General features: G+C 50.0%; 1 protein-coding gene across 3 annotated transcripts in view; it reads left to right on the forward strand.

Annotated features, from left to right (window-relative positions):
- The window catches only part of LOC137431174 (protein kinase C-binding protein NELL2), a 47886-nt gene that overhangs the window by 5616 nt on the left and 26113 nt on the right, over positions 1 to 16157 (forward strand). For all 3 annotated transcript variants that reach the window (XM_078781602.1, XM_078781600.1, XM_078781601.1), the window contains exons 3-4: positions 5008 to 5070; positions 5777 to 5879. In XM_078781602.1, the coding sequence (XP_078637728.1) occupies positions 5008 to 5070; positions 5777 to 5879 (166 nt within the window). The remainder of the gene's footprint in view (positions 1 to 5007; positions 5071 to 5776; positions 5880 to 16157) is intronic.

A 16157-nucleotide genomic window follows, 5' to 3' on the forward strand; every position in this document is an offset into this window, starting at 1 on the left:
ACGGCCAAGTGCATCACCGGGTTTGAGGGAGGAGGCGAGTGAGGGGAGGGTGCGTGAGGGGAAGGGGAGGAGCAGAGGAGAGGGAGGAGAGGAGGAGAGGAGAGGAGAGGAGAAGGGAGTGGGAGGGGAGAAGGAAAGGGGAGGAGCAGAAGGAGAGACAGAGAGGGGTGGGGGAGAGACAGGGAGGGGTGGGGGAGGGAAAGAGAGAAGGGGGCGCAGAGAGGGGAGCAGGAGAGGTACAGAGGGGAATGAGAGGTGGAGGTGAGTATGAGGGGTGAGGAATTGTGGAGGGAAGGGTGAGGGTAGGGGGGAGGAGTCTGGGAAGGCACGAGCTGGGTGGGGATTATGGGGGCAGGCGAGATGAGATGTGGCAGGACGGGGGAAAGATAGGAGGTGGCGGGATGAAGGAGAAGATGGGATATGGCAGGACGGGGACAAGATTGTGAGGGGTGGGACGAGGGGAAGCTGAGAACGGGCAGGATGAAGGGAAAGCTGAGAGAGAAGTATTGAGGGGGTGGATTGGGGGAAAACCTTGAGGGGGGAGCTTGGAAAGGGTGGAGTGAGGGATAAGCTTGAAGAGAATGGGGTGAGGGTGAAGCTTGGAGATGGCGGGGTGAGAGGGGATGCGGAAAGGGTGGACATGAATTGGAGGGATTCTGAAGAGGGGCCACAGAAGGGGTGGGGTTGAAAGGAAGTTGGCTGCAGGAGATGTGGGGGAAGGTACTGACAGGGAGGGGGTTGACACTATAAAAGGATGTGAATGGGGATTTGATTGTTGTGTGCAGCCAAACTCTGCAAACTGGATTTCTCAATATACACATATTGAACATTCTCATGATCAAGATCATGTGATGGTTGGAAGGAATTGTTGAAAGCACAGTGTAAGGTCGTGCTGCTGGGAACTAGAAGATGGATGACAGACCAAGCGCTCCAGAGAGACAGGTTTGCAAAATAAGCCTTGCGAAGACGAAGAAGAGGAAGAATCAATTGTAACGAAAAGAACACGTGGTGTGCTGAAGGCAAGATAAAGTAGGGATTTGAAGAGTTTTAATACGTTTTCAAAAGCTTTTACAGGACGAAGGAAGAAGCATTTTCTTTCATTAACTTTTATTGAAAAAAATAGGGACAATACCCCTGGGCGCTCACCTTCTTTTTTTAATACAAGATCGAGGCTCGTGAAATAGCTAAAAACCCTGAAACCTGATAAAATAAACAGTATACTACACTGACTAAAGGTATGTTAAACCAATTTCAATGGTTGCTAGAAGGCAGGGCAGCATGTAGGATCATACAAACATAATCATAAGACTTTAAACAAACAAAAAATAATAATAACTATTTTGCCCCCCCCCCCCCCCTCCAACCCAGTATACCTACTCAGAACCCAATTTTTGTAATGCCTTAAACAAACAATGGTACATCACAGGTGATGATGGTTGTGGTCAAGTTTCATTTTAATCGTGTGTGTAGTTTCTGAGAAAAGAGGAAATAACTACTTTGGGGGACAACCACCTCCCACTCCCCTGAAGATCCCTTTAGGGCCCAATTTTGTTTTTAATGCCGTGAACAAACTTGGGTACATCATGGGTGGTGAAGGTTGTGGTCAAGTTTCATCGAAATTGTGTGTGTAGTTTCTGAAGAGAAAGCAAATACCAATTCTAGGGGAACCCCCTTGCCCCCCCCCTTCCCTCCCAATAGAATGTCTTAGAAGCCGATTTCTTTTTAATTCCGTGAACAAACTTTGGTAAATCACGGGCGATGAAGGTTGTGGTGAAGTTTCATCGAAATAGTGTTTGTAGTTTCAGAGGAAAAAGCAAATTCCTAATTTGGGGGGGTCAAACCTGGATCCACTTTGACCCCGGTAAACCCCCTTAGACCTCGATTTTTCTAATACCGTGAACAAACTTTAGTCGCAACACAACAAATATAATTTGTGCCAAATTTGGTCGCAATCCCATCGGCGGTTTCTGAGAAGTTGCAAGTGTTTACTCACTGAATGACTGGCGGACGACGATGCGCCGTCGCATAAGCTCCCCGTAACTTCGTTCCAGGTGAGCTAAAAATGATGGAGGAAAAGGAGATGTAAAGGAAGTACACGCGGGAGGCCGAATAAGATAATTGTGTCTGAGAGAAAGTTAAAAAAAAATTTTTTTGAAGCGTGGAGGAATAGGATAGTGTTGACAAGCGTTACGCCTCGGTCCCCTGTCGGTGAAGTGATGCGAGTTGACAAAGTGGAAGACGCACGGCGGCCATCTTGGATTTTGACGTGGCGACCCAATTTTCAAAAGCGTTCTTCCTTATGCGTAGATACACCCACACACCAGATTAGAAGGTAGTAGTTCGTTTATATTTCAAGATATTTCGCTCACAAGGTTCAGACATATATATGGTGGCGGCCATCTTGGATTTTGACGTGGCGACCCAATTTGCAATAGCTTTCTTCCTTATGCCTAGATACACCCACACACCAGATTAGACGTTAGTAGTTCGTTTATTTTTCAAGATATTCCGCTCAAAAGGTTCAGACATATATATGGTGGCGGCCATCTTGGATTTTGACATGGCGACCCAATTTTCAAGAGCGTTCTTCCTTATGCCTAAATACACCCACACACCAGATTAGAAGTTGGTACTTCGCTTATTTTTCAAGATATTCCGCTCACAAGGTTCAGACATACATGGCGGCGGCCATCTTGGATTTTGACATGGCGACCCAATTTTCAATAGCTTTCTTCCTTATACCTAGATACACCCACACACCAGATTAGACGTTAGTAGTTCGTTTATTTTTCAAGATATTCCGCTCAAAAGGTTCAGACATATATATGGTGGCGGCCATCTTGGATTTTGACATGGCGACCCAATTTTCAAGAGCGTTCTTCCTTATGCCTAGATACACCCACACACCAGATTAGACGTTAGTAGTTGGTTTATTTTTCAAGATATTCCGCTCAAAAGGTTCAGACATATATATGGTGGCGGCCATCTTGGATTTTGACATGGCGACCCAATTTTCAAGAGCTTTCTTCCTTATGCCTAAATACACCCACACACCAGATTAGAAGTTGGTACTTCGCTTATTTTTCAAGATATTTCGCTCACAAGGTTCAGACATACATGGCGGCGGCCATCTTGGATTTTGACGTGGCGACCCAATTTTCAATAGCTTTCTTCCTTATGCCTAGATACACCCACACACCAGATTAGACGTTAGTAGTTCGTTTATTTTTCAAGATATTCCGCTGAAAAGGTTCAGACATATATATGGTGGCGGCCATCTTGGATTTTGACATGGCGACCTAATTTTCAAGAGCGTTCTTCCTTATGCCTAAATACACCCACACACCAGATTAGAAGTTGGTACTTCGCTTATTTTTCAAGATATTTCGCTCACAAGGTTCAGACATATATATGGTGGCGGCCATCTTGGATTTTGACGTGGCGACCCAATTTGCAATAGCGTTCTTCCTTATGCCTAAATACACCCACACACCAAATTAGAAGTTGGTATTTCGCTTATTTTTCAAGATATTCCACTCACAAGGTTCAGACATACATGGCGGCGGCCATCTTGAATTTTGACGTGGCGACCCAATTTTCAAGAGCATTCTTCCTTATGCCTAGATACACCCACACACCAGATTAGACGTTAGTAGTTCGTTTATTTTTCAAGATATTCCGCTCAAAATGTTCAGACATATATATGGTGGCGGCCATCTTGGATTTTGACATGGCGACCCAATTTTCAAGAGCGTTCTTCCTTTTGCCTTGTTGCACCCACACACCAGATTAGAATTCGGTCCTTCGCTTACGCAGGGACGCACGCACCACCGCACGCACGCATGCACGGAGGGGAAAACCATGGTCCCCCTTTCGCTTCGCGGTGCGACGGGGAACAAAAAGGCAAAGGACATATTTTTGGGAAAAAACAGGAAGAGAAACAGGACGACAAAAATAACCTCAACACTGAGACGATTAAGCTCCAGCTATCCAAAAAGGCCTCGGCTGCACAAAAAAACCAATTCAGTACAATATCAACAAACAAGGTACAAGTTATCATGGAGACTTTTCGATGAAAATACAAACAACATACAGGGATGAAAATGTAACAACGGATCCCGTTTGGAAAACTTCACTTTGATTGAGGTAGAGAAGGAGCAGCTGCGGATCCGTTCTACAGGTGCAACCAGCCACCACAACTGTTATGTCCAACACCGGGCTACCCTGTCTGTGGCGCACTGGGATGCTGGTTTACGGATGGGCTGGGATTCGAACCAAGGCCAAACCAAGGTCTAGACAGCTTAGAGGCAAATGTGCATATCTCTAGGCCATACTGCCAGCCTATAGAATATAGATGTCTGCAAAACCACAGCACGCTCAACCACGCACAACCGGGTTCACCACTGCATGCGTAAGATACAAAAACTGTCAAATTATAGAGAAATTATAAACCTATATATTCTGCATTTTGTTGCATTTAAATTCACAATTGCCAATTGCAAAAAATAAAAATTATCATTAACATTTAACATTTAACAATTCTCTATTTTATCTTATTAAATCCCATTTCGAAGAGTAAGATTTACTATACTTGATCCTTGTGAATTTTTGACATTATTCCCTTCTGCGAAGAGATTCCACCACGATGAGCAAATACAGCTTATTGGAATATAGCTTATTGAATTTGCCAATAATTCCCATGGTGGTGGCCATGTCTATTGTCAGGTCGTGATTGGCTATGAAAAGCCTTTTTTTTAGTCTTGCTCACTTGAGTCATTCTGCCAACCATATTTGATGTTTTAAACCTCTTTTAAACGTATTGCGTTAAATGGCTGCCTGTTTTTATTATCATTTTAAAAAAAATCTGATTTATCTAGCTTTGATGGACTAGATTACCTTGTGGTGCATTCTACAAAACATTTCCAAACACCACAAGTAGAATTTCCAACTTTCACTTTCCTTGTCATACAAGATACCTCCTCACCATCCTTATCCATCACTCCCCAGACTTCTTGCTGCATCTCTCTGGACCTGCCATGGGTGCAAGGATGCTTGCGCTGCAGCTGCACGGTACATTTTACCATACAAATGGGGGGCTAGTGGGATAATGTGCATATCAATACAAATGGTATATATTGAGGTGGTTTTTTTTGGGGGGGGGGGGGCGCGGTTTGTATACTGAATCGAGGCTCGTGAAAGAGCTAACATTTACTTCACAAACAAATCAACCAGACAAACAAAATATATAAAAAGAGGGAGTGGAAGACAATATGGGGAGAGAAGGGGAAGCACACAAACACAACATTTGAGAGCAGGGAGATGTGTGGGAGGGAGAGGGGGCTTGGGGGGAGGAGGCGTGGGAAGGGTAGAAGTATAAAACACATGGACACTATTCTTCCTCTCCTTCTTCTTCTTCCATGTAGTTTAATGAGAGCTGTGAGGCTCTCATTTAGCCGAAATAACAAGGGTCTTCAGAGGCTATGCACAGTATGCATGGCAAGCACAGACACAGAACATACTTTGGTCAATCTGGAAAGGTTGAGCTAAGCAGGGAATGCATTGGAGGAAGGAAGGAGAGTTATAGTTTTGATTGTGTTGTGGGTATCTGGAATATAAAGGTGAGTGGTGGGGATACTGGGAGAAGATATGGGCATCAAATTGCTACCATTTGTATAATTAAAGTGTAGGTTTCACTGATGCAAGATGATTCTTACATTAAGGATATTTAACACGATGATGATAATAAATTAATGATGGCGCCTTGCATGTGACGCAGGCTGAACAGACAATATGCGAGCCATTGCAATGCTTACGGTACGAGTGCAGCAGCATGTACATTTTTACGTACATGGACGGAGAATGCTGCAAACAGTGCAGACGTGAGTTTTTCTTTTTCTCCCAGGTAAAGGGAGAAAGTCATGTTGATGCATTCTCAATGTATTACTTTCCTTAACTCTCCCCTGTCTCAGATCACACAGTAATTTGGAAGTTGCACCTTCCAGAATGATTAAACTCACAACTATCATTTCATTGGGTATATATATATAAATATGTCGGAAGTATTATTTGAGCTTCTATTAATATTCCCATTTTTCAAATTTCACCTTCAAATAACAAAAGGGCTTCTTGGCGCAAATTTGTAAAAAACACAAAAGCTCAGAATTCCAATGTTTCTGATAAATTATGAACTAGGAATGACACTCGGTAGATTGCACACCTCTACCAGGCTGAACAGTTTACATTTTGTATCCCACTGATAGGCCAGATCTGGATTTGGACCTTAACCAAAATTTAATAAGCTTGCTCTTTTCCTCTATCCAATTCATCCACCAATTCTTGTCATAAGTCGTCCACAACTTTTTGAAACATCATGCAATTTATAGTTTTTGGCCCTATCACTCAATGGTGAAGAATTAGTGGGGGGGCCAATGTTTTCCCGTTGAATTCAAATGTTAATTTGTGGACACTGGTTGGGTTGTCTTTAGGGATGATAGAAGTTGTAGAAAAAATATGTCTCCATTTTTTTCAAGTTCTTTATAGCGGCCATTTTGGATTATCAAAATGGCGTTTGTTGAAAACCGAAATTGTCATTATCTTGGCTTCTAAATGACCTAGAGTGTTAATTTTGGTGTCCAAATGTACATATTTGCGGATACTTAATCCAATAAACACACATTTATACACCTACATATGATCAAAAGGGTTCTTATGGCAGCCATCTTGGATTTTCACGCACTTATGCCAACACATATATATATTTTTTTCCATCATTTTCACTTCTAAATCACATAAAGGCTGGACTTTAGTGTTCAAATGTACACTTATAATGTCTTTGTGCAATATTTTTAGTTGGCAGTGTTCATTGTTACATTGAAGGATCTCCATCCTCCTCATCATCAGTGTTATCGATTCCCATGGGGCGCTCCTGACCCGTGTTACCACACACCTCTTCATCTGCCCCACACATACACATCTCAGAACAGTTGAGATGCTGAGACCTGCATGAGCAGTGAGACATGCATTGGGTCTTCTTGCAGTTACATTTGATTAGATGTGTGATGGCAGCTGGGGCTGGAGGGTCCTTGGTTGTGATGGGCACCAGCTGATCTCCTTCTGCTCTCCATCCATGTTCTGTTGGTTGTGGAAGCTGGGGGTCCGGTACATCAGCCTGATGCCACACCATGATTGTGAGCTGTCACTGATTGTGAGCCAGCCATCTGACGGGCTTCTTCAGCAAGCCTACTCAGCTCTGGTGCTGTCAGAAAGAACCTTTCGCGGGCACTGGCATTCTGGGTAATGCCCACAATACCCCCTGTCACCTTCATGATCCTGTTGATGTGCTCCAGTGCATGGTCCACACCTACAGCACAGAAGGGGATTTCATTCTTATGGACACTGAAGTTCCCATCCATGAACTCTTGGTAGATCCCTGGATCTGTCATCTTCAGGGCCTTCATCTCTGCAAGGTACCGGGGAGTCAGCCTGGCATATTTCTGTTTGTCATGTGCAAAGAAGTATATGCACATCTCATCCAGTGAAGACAGGTGAAGCTCAAATTGTCCATCACGGGTGGCACGGATGAATGTGTATATCAGCATTATCATCCGCATGTAGCGTCGCACAAACTTGAACAGTGGACTCTTGGCTTCTTTCCTCTCATCAAACTTTGCCATGGCCTCCAGGACTTCGTTTGACTCGAGGACAGCTAGCATGTTGTTCTGCGCGCTTGTCATCTCCTCTCGGTTGTGTAGATGACAGCTCTGGGCAACCTGTTGTGCTGACTGGGTACATGGGCCCCTCAGATGGGGATGCTCTTGGAAGAATTCGTCCACATAGAGGTCGAAGAGGGCTTGGACAGTGGTGATGTGGGCCTCCAAAGCCCTCTTCATGTGCTTGGCTTCCAGTATTTGTCTGGTCGTTGTTGGGCCATAGATATCAGCCTCAGACCAAGCCTCGTCAAGACCACTGTCCTCTATGGCATTCCCAGCAGCCCTCAGTGCAGCCATCACAGTGTGCATCTCCCCTAGTCGCAGTACCCACTTGCCTTTGCAGTCATCTCTGGTCATCTCCAGCTGTTTGGCTCGCTCATACAGGGCCATGTCTAAGGTGATCACTGTCTTCCTATCGGGACCCATGACCATGCAGTTGATTTGCTGTGTCTGTTTCAAGACTGTTATCAGTGTTTGCCATTCATGGGCTGGTGCTGCTACCAATGGCAGGGCGTTGACCTCTGTCAGAGGCTTCGAAGAGGAGAGCAGTGAGTTGTAGGCTGTCCAAGTTGGGATATTGTGATGCTTGATCCTACTGCCAGGTGGTTGTTTTGGATCGTGGACGAGTGACCCAACAGGGTCAGCATGCTGGGGTTCTGCAGCTTGCAGCTGGTCATCTGGTGGGATGATGTCGTCTTGTACGTCCTCAGCTTCAGCTGTTCGCATGATTGTGCGTGAAAGTAGCCACACTGTGTCCGTCGCAGAGTACGGCTTGGTGACATCTGGGTTTGACCGTGTCTTGAAGCTATACGTGGTACCTGTGGCAGATTGTTTGTTTGGTGCTTGGCAAGGAACAAAGTCTGGAGCAGTCAGAACCTTGAGTGAGCGGTGTCTGGCCTTTCGGTCATGTAGTGTCAGTGTTCTATGTTCATCTGTGGAGGGTGCATGTTCCCGTCGTTGGTAGAGTGCCCAGGCTGTAGCACGGAGTGTCCGCTTCCAATCAGGTGTGTCTTCAATGAAGTCACTGTTGTCCACTGCAAAGAAGACAAACGTCCCTATGCGCATGGTTCTTGGAAAGTATACACCCTGTTCTGTCGTAGACTCTATGACTGAGTTGGCCAGCTGTGTCTCCAACCGCAAGATCCGACTATAATCAACAGACAGACCGAACCCATGCAGGAAATCCAGAAGCTTCTTGTTTCTGGTGGACTGATGGACTACAATGGCAACGGCAAGCTGCTGTGGCCATTCTAAGCGATGGCGGAATGGTGCATCTGGCTCTTTGGGCTTGTACGTGACTTGGCGTTTTGACTTGTAGCCGTACATGATGTTCTGACTGATGGTTATAACATCTCGATGAATAGTGGCTGAGCGCATAGTCTCTGGCTCAATGCTCGTGGCTGGTCCTTCCAGTAGCCAGCGGAGGAAAGCATAGAGTACTTTGGGTACATGCTTTTCAGCATCATCAGTGTTCATTTCTCCTTCAAATTGCCATGGGTGCTTGTTCTGACAAGCAATGGCACTGCGGAGAACAGAGGCACTCTCAAACAGTTGTTCGATGTTTTTTTCATTTGTCTTCGTCATTGCATCTTCGACAGCTGCATCACGCACGGCAGTGGAGAATACACAGTCTGACTCGTTTCGACGTTTTGGTTTCATGAAGTGAACGTCATCAATGTGAGAGTTGATTTTCTCCTTCATGCCTTGGGTAGTAGGTGATGGGACATTGTGCACACCATTATTGTCAAGAATCCTGGAGTAAACCGACTTCAGGTCAGACATGTTGAGAATTTCACCAGCTTGGAGTAGAGAGCGAACAAGGCTGACAAACTCATTGTCTGCGGCTATTTTGATAACATTAGTTTCTTGCAGTATGTGTTCTTTGTCATCACTTGATGTCCCACTCTTGGGAGCACGTTGGACATTCTGCACCCAGCATGGGAGATGATACTTGACGTCGATCGCATGAGCATCATGTGCACTGATGGCAGCACTCAGCTGAACTTTCCACTTGTGGTTGCTGCCTTCTTCAACAGCTTTCTTCAGCTGTTTACCTGCGTTGAACGTGCATACAACATGTACACTTTCCTTAGTGACCTCTTGACAGAAGAAACAAAGGTCTCTGTTGAATGGAGTTGATGATGAACGTGTGAAGCGAAGAGTCTCGTCTTGCGTAGAACCTGAGGTACTTGCAGCGGCAGGTGCAGAAGAAGGACGTCCACACCTCTTATGAAGATGCTGGGTGTCGCCATGTTCGCAGGCTTTCTGGTGGCGAACTCTAGCACGCTCCAGGTGAGCAGTGTTGCATGTAGATCCATAACATGCCCGGTGCCACTTTGCTTTATTGTTCCTCAAGTCAGTGGCAGTGAAACAGCTTAATCGTTCGCTGATCTGTTTGAAGTCGGCATCACCATATCGTGCCCTCTCCTGGATGAACTGGAGAAACTTTGCATATGAGCCCAGTGCTGGCTCAGTCACTAGTGCACCTTGGGGATCCTGGCACTGAATGCAAAGTGTGAAATCAGTTTCTTTCTTGGTTTTCTTGCTTTTTGGCTCCATCATAGCTCAGGGTCACGAATCTGGAACATACAAATAACAAATAACAATTAAGATAGATGTGCATTAAGTTAGATTTTGGACACTGGTTCGGCTGTGCCATAAAAACCTATTTTTATCCCTTGTAGGTTATTAAAGAAGGTTTCATTCAATTCTCTATCCCCAAAAATGTACAACTGGACACCAGAATCGAAACTCTAGGTCATTTAGAAGCCAAGATAATGGAATTTTACGTTTTCGACATCCGCCATTTTGAAAATCCAAAATGGCCGCCATAAAGAACTTGAAACAATTGGAGACATATTTTTTCTAGAACTTATATCATCCCTAAAGACAGCCCAACCAGTGTCCAAAAATTAACAAGCAATTTCACCGGGCATTTCAATCTGCTACATTGGCCCCCCCACTAAATCACTTATGAATTAAACAAGACTGGAAGTCTAACAGCGGCATAGCTGGGCTTGTAAAATATTATAAACCACAAACACACCTGATTAGCTTTTTAAACAATCGCTAATGCCGTTTATAACATTAAACAAAGAAATTTGGAGAAATCCCGACATCCGTGAGGGAAGGTTTACTTACAGAACTGAGCGAAGATCTACTGTAAACTATATACTCCACAAGGGTTGGGTAAATAACATGACCCTTCCTGCAGCAAAAGTGGCGTTTTTCGTAGCGGCCTTTTGAAAACCACCAATGAAACACAATTTTCCTGCTGTTTAACATGAAACTGAAAGGGCGGGAAAACCAGGGTGTACTTATTTACCAAACAGCTAGCTAACACTTGGCAAGCCAGCCGTTCCTTAATAGTTTTGAATGGAGTGCTTGCTCAAATGCTTAAATTAAACCACTTGGCGATCTCTCCACAAGAAACTTGGTAAATGAACACACCCCCAATGTTCTTGAGACCCAACCATAGAGAGACTGTAATCTATGTACCCCAAAGAGGAATGATACTTCCTGCTGCTCCCATAGTGAACAAGGTGAATGAGTAAATTAAAATGTTGGTTGGTGGAGTCAGCCATCGTAATGACATCATAGACGTAATGACTTAGTGTGACGGACGGACACAAAACTGCTGCTACTTTAATACATAGAAGATGATATATTTTAACCTCCAGTAACTTTGCAGTCACTATGAAGGGATTAGTGTCACGATTAGATTTACTATAATATTAATGTTACGTTGTGGCGGACACGATGGCTCGCTGGCGCGATGACATCATTCCGCGCACCAAGAGGGTGTCGGCCATGCCCGAGGGGTAGGCGTGGCCTCGGGATATACACGGGGCTCACAGCCCCGAGCACGGCAGTGCTATAGTTTGATCCTTCGAATAAAGACGCTTTTGGTTACGTACGTTGTTGCTTCCTTTATTGGCAAGACAAGTCGTGCGCATAGCACCGCACTACATTGGTGACCTCCGACTAGTTCAGCCGACGCTGTCCTACAGAACGCGCCATGACAAGCAGCAACGCAGTAGCGGTGAAACTCCCTGAGTTTTGGGAGGCGCAGGCTGAGATATGGTTCATGCAGGCCGAAGCCCAGTTCCAGCTTCGTGGCATAACGGCGGACGAGACGCGCTATTTCCACGTCATCGCCGCCCTCGGGCCCGGCACAGCTGCTCGAGTCGTGTCCGTCCTGCGGAACCCACCGGCCGACCACAGGTACGAGGCGCTCAAGCGTTGCTTCATCGCCATGTTCGGCCTCACAGAGGACGAAAGGGCCGACCGTCTCCTGGACCTTCCCGACCTCGGCGACACGCGACCATCGGTCCGAATGGACCACATGCTGTCGCTACTGGGGGACAATGCACCGGATTTTTTTTATTCCGGGTGCTCTTTTTACGCCAGCTACCAGCCCAGGTACACCTCGCGTTGGCCGGTTCCAAGATAAAGGAACCCCGCGCGCTGGCCGTCGAGGCCGACAAGTTTTTCGCGGCGTGTGACACGCGGGCGAGCTTCGGTGCGGCCGTCGTGGATCCCGGGGCTGACGCTGATGCTGATGCACCACACCTCGAGGATCTCGAGGCTGATGCACACCGCATGGCCGCCGCCACGCCCCGCCCACCACCACCGCGAAAACCACGGCCTCCGCCTTCGCCGCAAACCTGGTGCCATTTCCACGCCAGGTTTGGCCACAAGGCGAGGAATTGTCGCCCGCCGTGCTCGTTTGGCAAGTCGGGAAACTGCCAAGCTGGCGCTCGGTAGCGGCCCTGAGCGTCGGCCATTCCGGCAGCCTTCTTTTTATAACGGACACCTTGTCTGGGTGCCGCTTCCTATGTGACACAGGTGCACAGGTGAGCGTTATCCCTGCCTCTACGTCCGACAAGCGAACCGCGGGCCCGGGCCCCGCGTTGCTTGCAGCCAACGGAACACCCATACGCACGTTCGGGAAGCGCTGCCTCTCCCTGCGGTTCAGAGGGCAACGCTTCAAGTGGTCGTTCGTAACCGCCGGAGTGCCCATGGCATTGCTCGGTGCGGACTTCCTCTGTGCAAACGGGTTGTTGGTAGACGTGAAGAACAGACGCCTCGTCCAGGCCGAAACGTTCAGCTCGCTTGCATGCGCGCTGAGCAGCTCGTTGAGCGGCTCACTGAGCGGCTCACCGAGCGGCTCGCCAAGCGGCTTGCTGAGCAGTTCGGTCCCGGCGAGGTTGGTTTGTACGCTTCCGGCAGGGGACGAGTTCACCCGCCTCCTCGCCAGTTTCCCGGCCCTCATGCGGCCCACCTTCTCGGCGGTGGCCATAAAGCATGGTGTGGAACATCACATACCCACCGTCAGGCCACTGGTCTACGCCCAGGCACGCCGCCTCGAACCGACGAAGCTCGCGGTGGCGAGAGCGGAGTTCACTACGCTGGAGCGGCTGGGCATCGTGCGGCGCTCCAAGAGTGCTTGGGCGTCGCCGCTACACATCGTGCCGCAGCCTGGCAGGGGATGGCGGCCGTGCGGGGACTACCGCCGCCTCAACGATGCCACCACCCCCGACCGTTACCCGGTCCCCCACATCCAAGACTTTTCCGCCTGGTTGGCGAAAATGTCCTGCTTCTCTAAGGTGGACCTCACACGCGGCTACCACCAGGTCCCCGTCAGGCCGGAGGACATCCCGAAGACGGCCGTCATTACGCCATTCGGCCTCTTTGAGTTCCTTCGGATGCCCTTTGGTTTGAAGAATGCGGCTCAGGCGTTCCAACGTCTGATGGACAGCGTCTTGCGCGACCTGGATTTCGTCTATGTCTACCTGGACGACATCCTCGTCGCAGGCGCGTCCCGTGAAGAGCACTTCCGCCATCTCCGCGCGCTCTTCGAACGCCTGGGCCAGCATGGCCTGATCGTGAATTCCGTCAAGTGCCGGTTCGGCGTCGCCGAGATCGACTTTTTGGGGCACCGCGTCACCAGGCACGGGGCCATCCCCTTACCAGCAAAGGTGGAGGCGGTCAAGGGGTTTCCGCGCCCCCACACGATCAGGGGGCTCCAGGAGTTCCTGGGCATGGTGAACTTTTACCACCATTTCCTGCCCCGCATCGCCCAGCTCCTGCGCCCCCTGCACGAGGCCCTCCGGGGGAAGCCGGGCAAAGGTGACATCGTTTGGACCGAGCAGATGGATGCGGCATTCGCGGGCGCGAAGCTCGCCCTGGTTAACACCACCATGCTCGCGCACCCGGCGCCCAACAACGCCAAACAACTGTACCGGCGCCAAACAACTGTACCGGCGCCAAACAACCGCTGGCGTTTTTCAGCCGGCAGCTTTGCCCTCACGAACGCCGGTACAGTACCTTCGACCGCGAGTTGCTCTGGCTTCACCTGGCGGTCAGGCACTTTCGCCATCTGCTCGAGGGCCGTTCGTTCATGGCCTTCGTCGACCACAAGCCCCTGGTCTTCGCGATGGCCAAGGTCGCCGAGCCGTGGTCGGCCCGGCAGCAGCGTCACCTCTCGGCCGTGTCCGAGTACACAACGGACATCCGGCATGTCGCGGGGAAGGACAACCCGGTGGCGGATTGCCTTTCCCGGTCCGTCGCCCACGCGGTCCACCTCGGCATCGACTATGCCCGGATGGCGTCCGACCAGACCACCGACCCCGACGTCCAGGCCTTGCGGACCGCCGTCACGGGCCTACGCGTCACCGAGGTGCCGTTCGACAGCGCGGGCACGGCCCTCTTGTGCGACGTCTCCCTCGGGCGGCCTCGCCCCATCGTGCCCGCGGGCGCCGGGTTTTTGACGCCATCCACGGCCTGTCCCACCCGGGCACGAAGGCCTCCCAGAGGCTGGTCGCCGACAGGTTCGTCTGGCATGGCCTCCGGAAGGTCGTCCGCGACTGGATCAGGACGTGCCTCGCGTGCCAGCGCGCGAAGGTGCACCGCCACACCCAGGCCCCGTTGGCCCGGTTTACGGTGCCCGAACGTTGGTTCGACCACGTTCACGTGGACTTGGTGGGACCTCTGCCCCCCTCGTGGGGTTTCATCCACATCCTCACCATGGTGGACCGCACCACCCGGTGGCCGGAGGCCATGCCTTTGACGGCGACGACGGCGGCGGACGTCGCGCAGGCGTTCATCGCCACCTGGGTTGCCCGGTTTGGCGCCCCCTCGGACATCTCGTCCGACCGCAGCCCCCAGTTCACCTCAGAGCTATGGGGGGCGGTCGCGCGGGGGCTCAGTGTCCAGCTGCACCGTACCACGGCCTATCACCCCCAGGCCAACGGCCTGTGCGAGCATTTCAACCGCTCCTTGAAAGCCGCGCACCGGGCCACCCTCCGTGACGGCGGCTGGGTCGACAGGCTCCCCTGGGTCCTGCTGGGCCTCCGGACGGCGCCCAAGGACGACCTGTGCACATCCGCGGCAGAGATGGTCTTCAGACAACCGCTGCGGGTGCCGGGCGAGTTCCTCCCCGACTCCACGGCACCATGGTCCGCGGCGCAGCAGCGCTCGGCGCTGCAGGAGACCGCCCAGAGGTTCGCCCTGGTGCCGACGGCGCACCATGGGCGCGCGCCCACGCACGTCGCCCCGGAGCTTCGCACGGCGGAGTACGTGTTCGTCCGACACGACGCCCACCGGACACCGCTGCGGCCCCCGTACGACGGGCCCTTCCGCGTGCTGGAGACCGGGGCAAAGCACTTCACCCTGGACATCGGCGGTACTCCTAACCGCGTTTCCGTTGACCGCCTCAAACCGGCCCACCTCGACGTGGACCACCCCCTGCCAGTGGCTCAGCCCCCGCGTCGGGGCTGCCCCCCGGCGGGCGGACCCCCGGCACCGCCCAACCCCGCCGGCACGCCGCCCCCCGGTCCCGCACCCATCCCAGGGGCAGCCGCTGGCAGCCCGGCATCACAGACGCCGCCAGCCACCAGAGGGCGCTTCGGCCGGGTCATCCATTTGCCCTGCAAACTGACCCTTCAGGTGCGCGGGAATTCTGGGGGGGCGCGTGTGGCGGACACGATGGCTCGCTGGCACGATGACATCATTCCGCGCACCAAGAGGGTGTCGGCCACGCCCGAGGGGTAGGCATGGCCTCGGGATATACACGGGGCTTACAGCCCCGAGCACGGCAGTGCTATAGTTTGATCCTTTGAATAAAGACACTTTTGGTTACGTACGTTGTTGCTTCCTTTATTGGCAAGACAAGTCGTGCGCATAGCACCGCACTACAACGTTATCATTATTCTGAAAATGTTATTACTAAAAATAACCGAGACTAATTCTTTACTTCTGCGGTATTTGTACCGTACAATTTTGATTATCATTGATTATCTTATCATTGATTATCGCTTATCATTGATTCATGAACCATACACCACTTCAATCTAGAAATTTTGCAATAACGACAAAAGCATTGCAGTGTTACGATTATATTTACTATATTATTAGTACTAACGCTATTATAATTATTACGAAAAC

The sequence above is a fragment of the Myxine glutinosa genome, chromosome 7 (assembly GCF_964187855.1).
Source record: "Myxine glutinosa chromosome 7, kmMyxGlut1.1, whole genome shotgun sequence".
NCBI classification, from domain to species: domain Eukaryota; kingdom Metazoa; phylum Chordata; class Myxini; order Myxiniformes; family Myxinidae; genus Myxine; species Myxine glutinosa.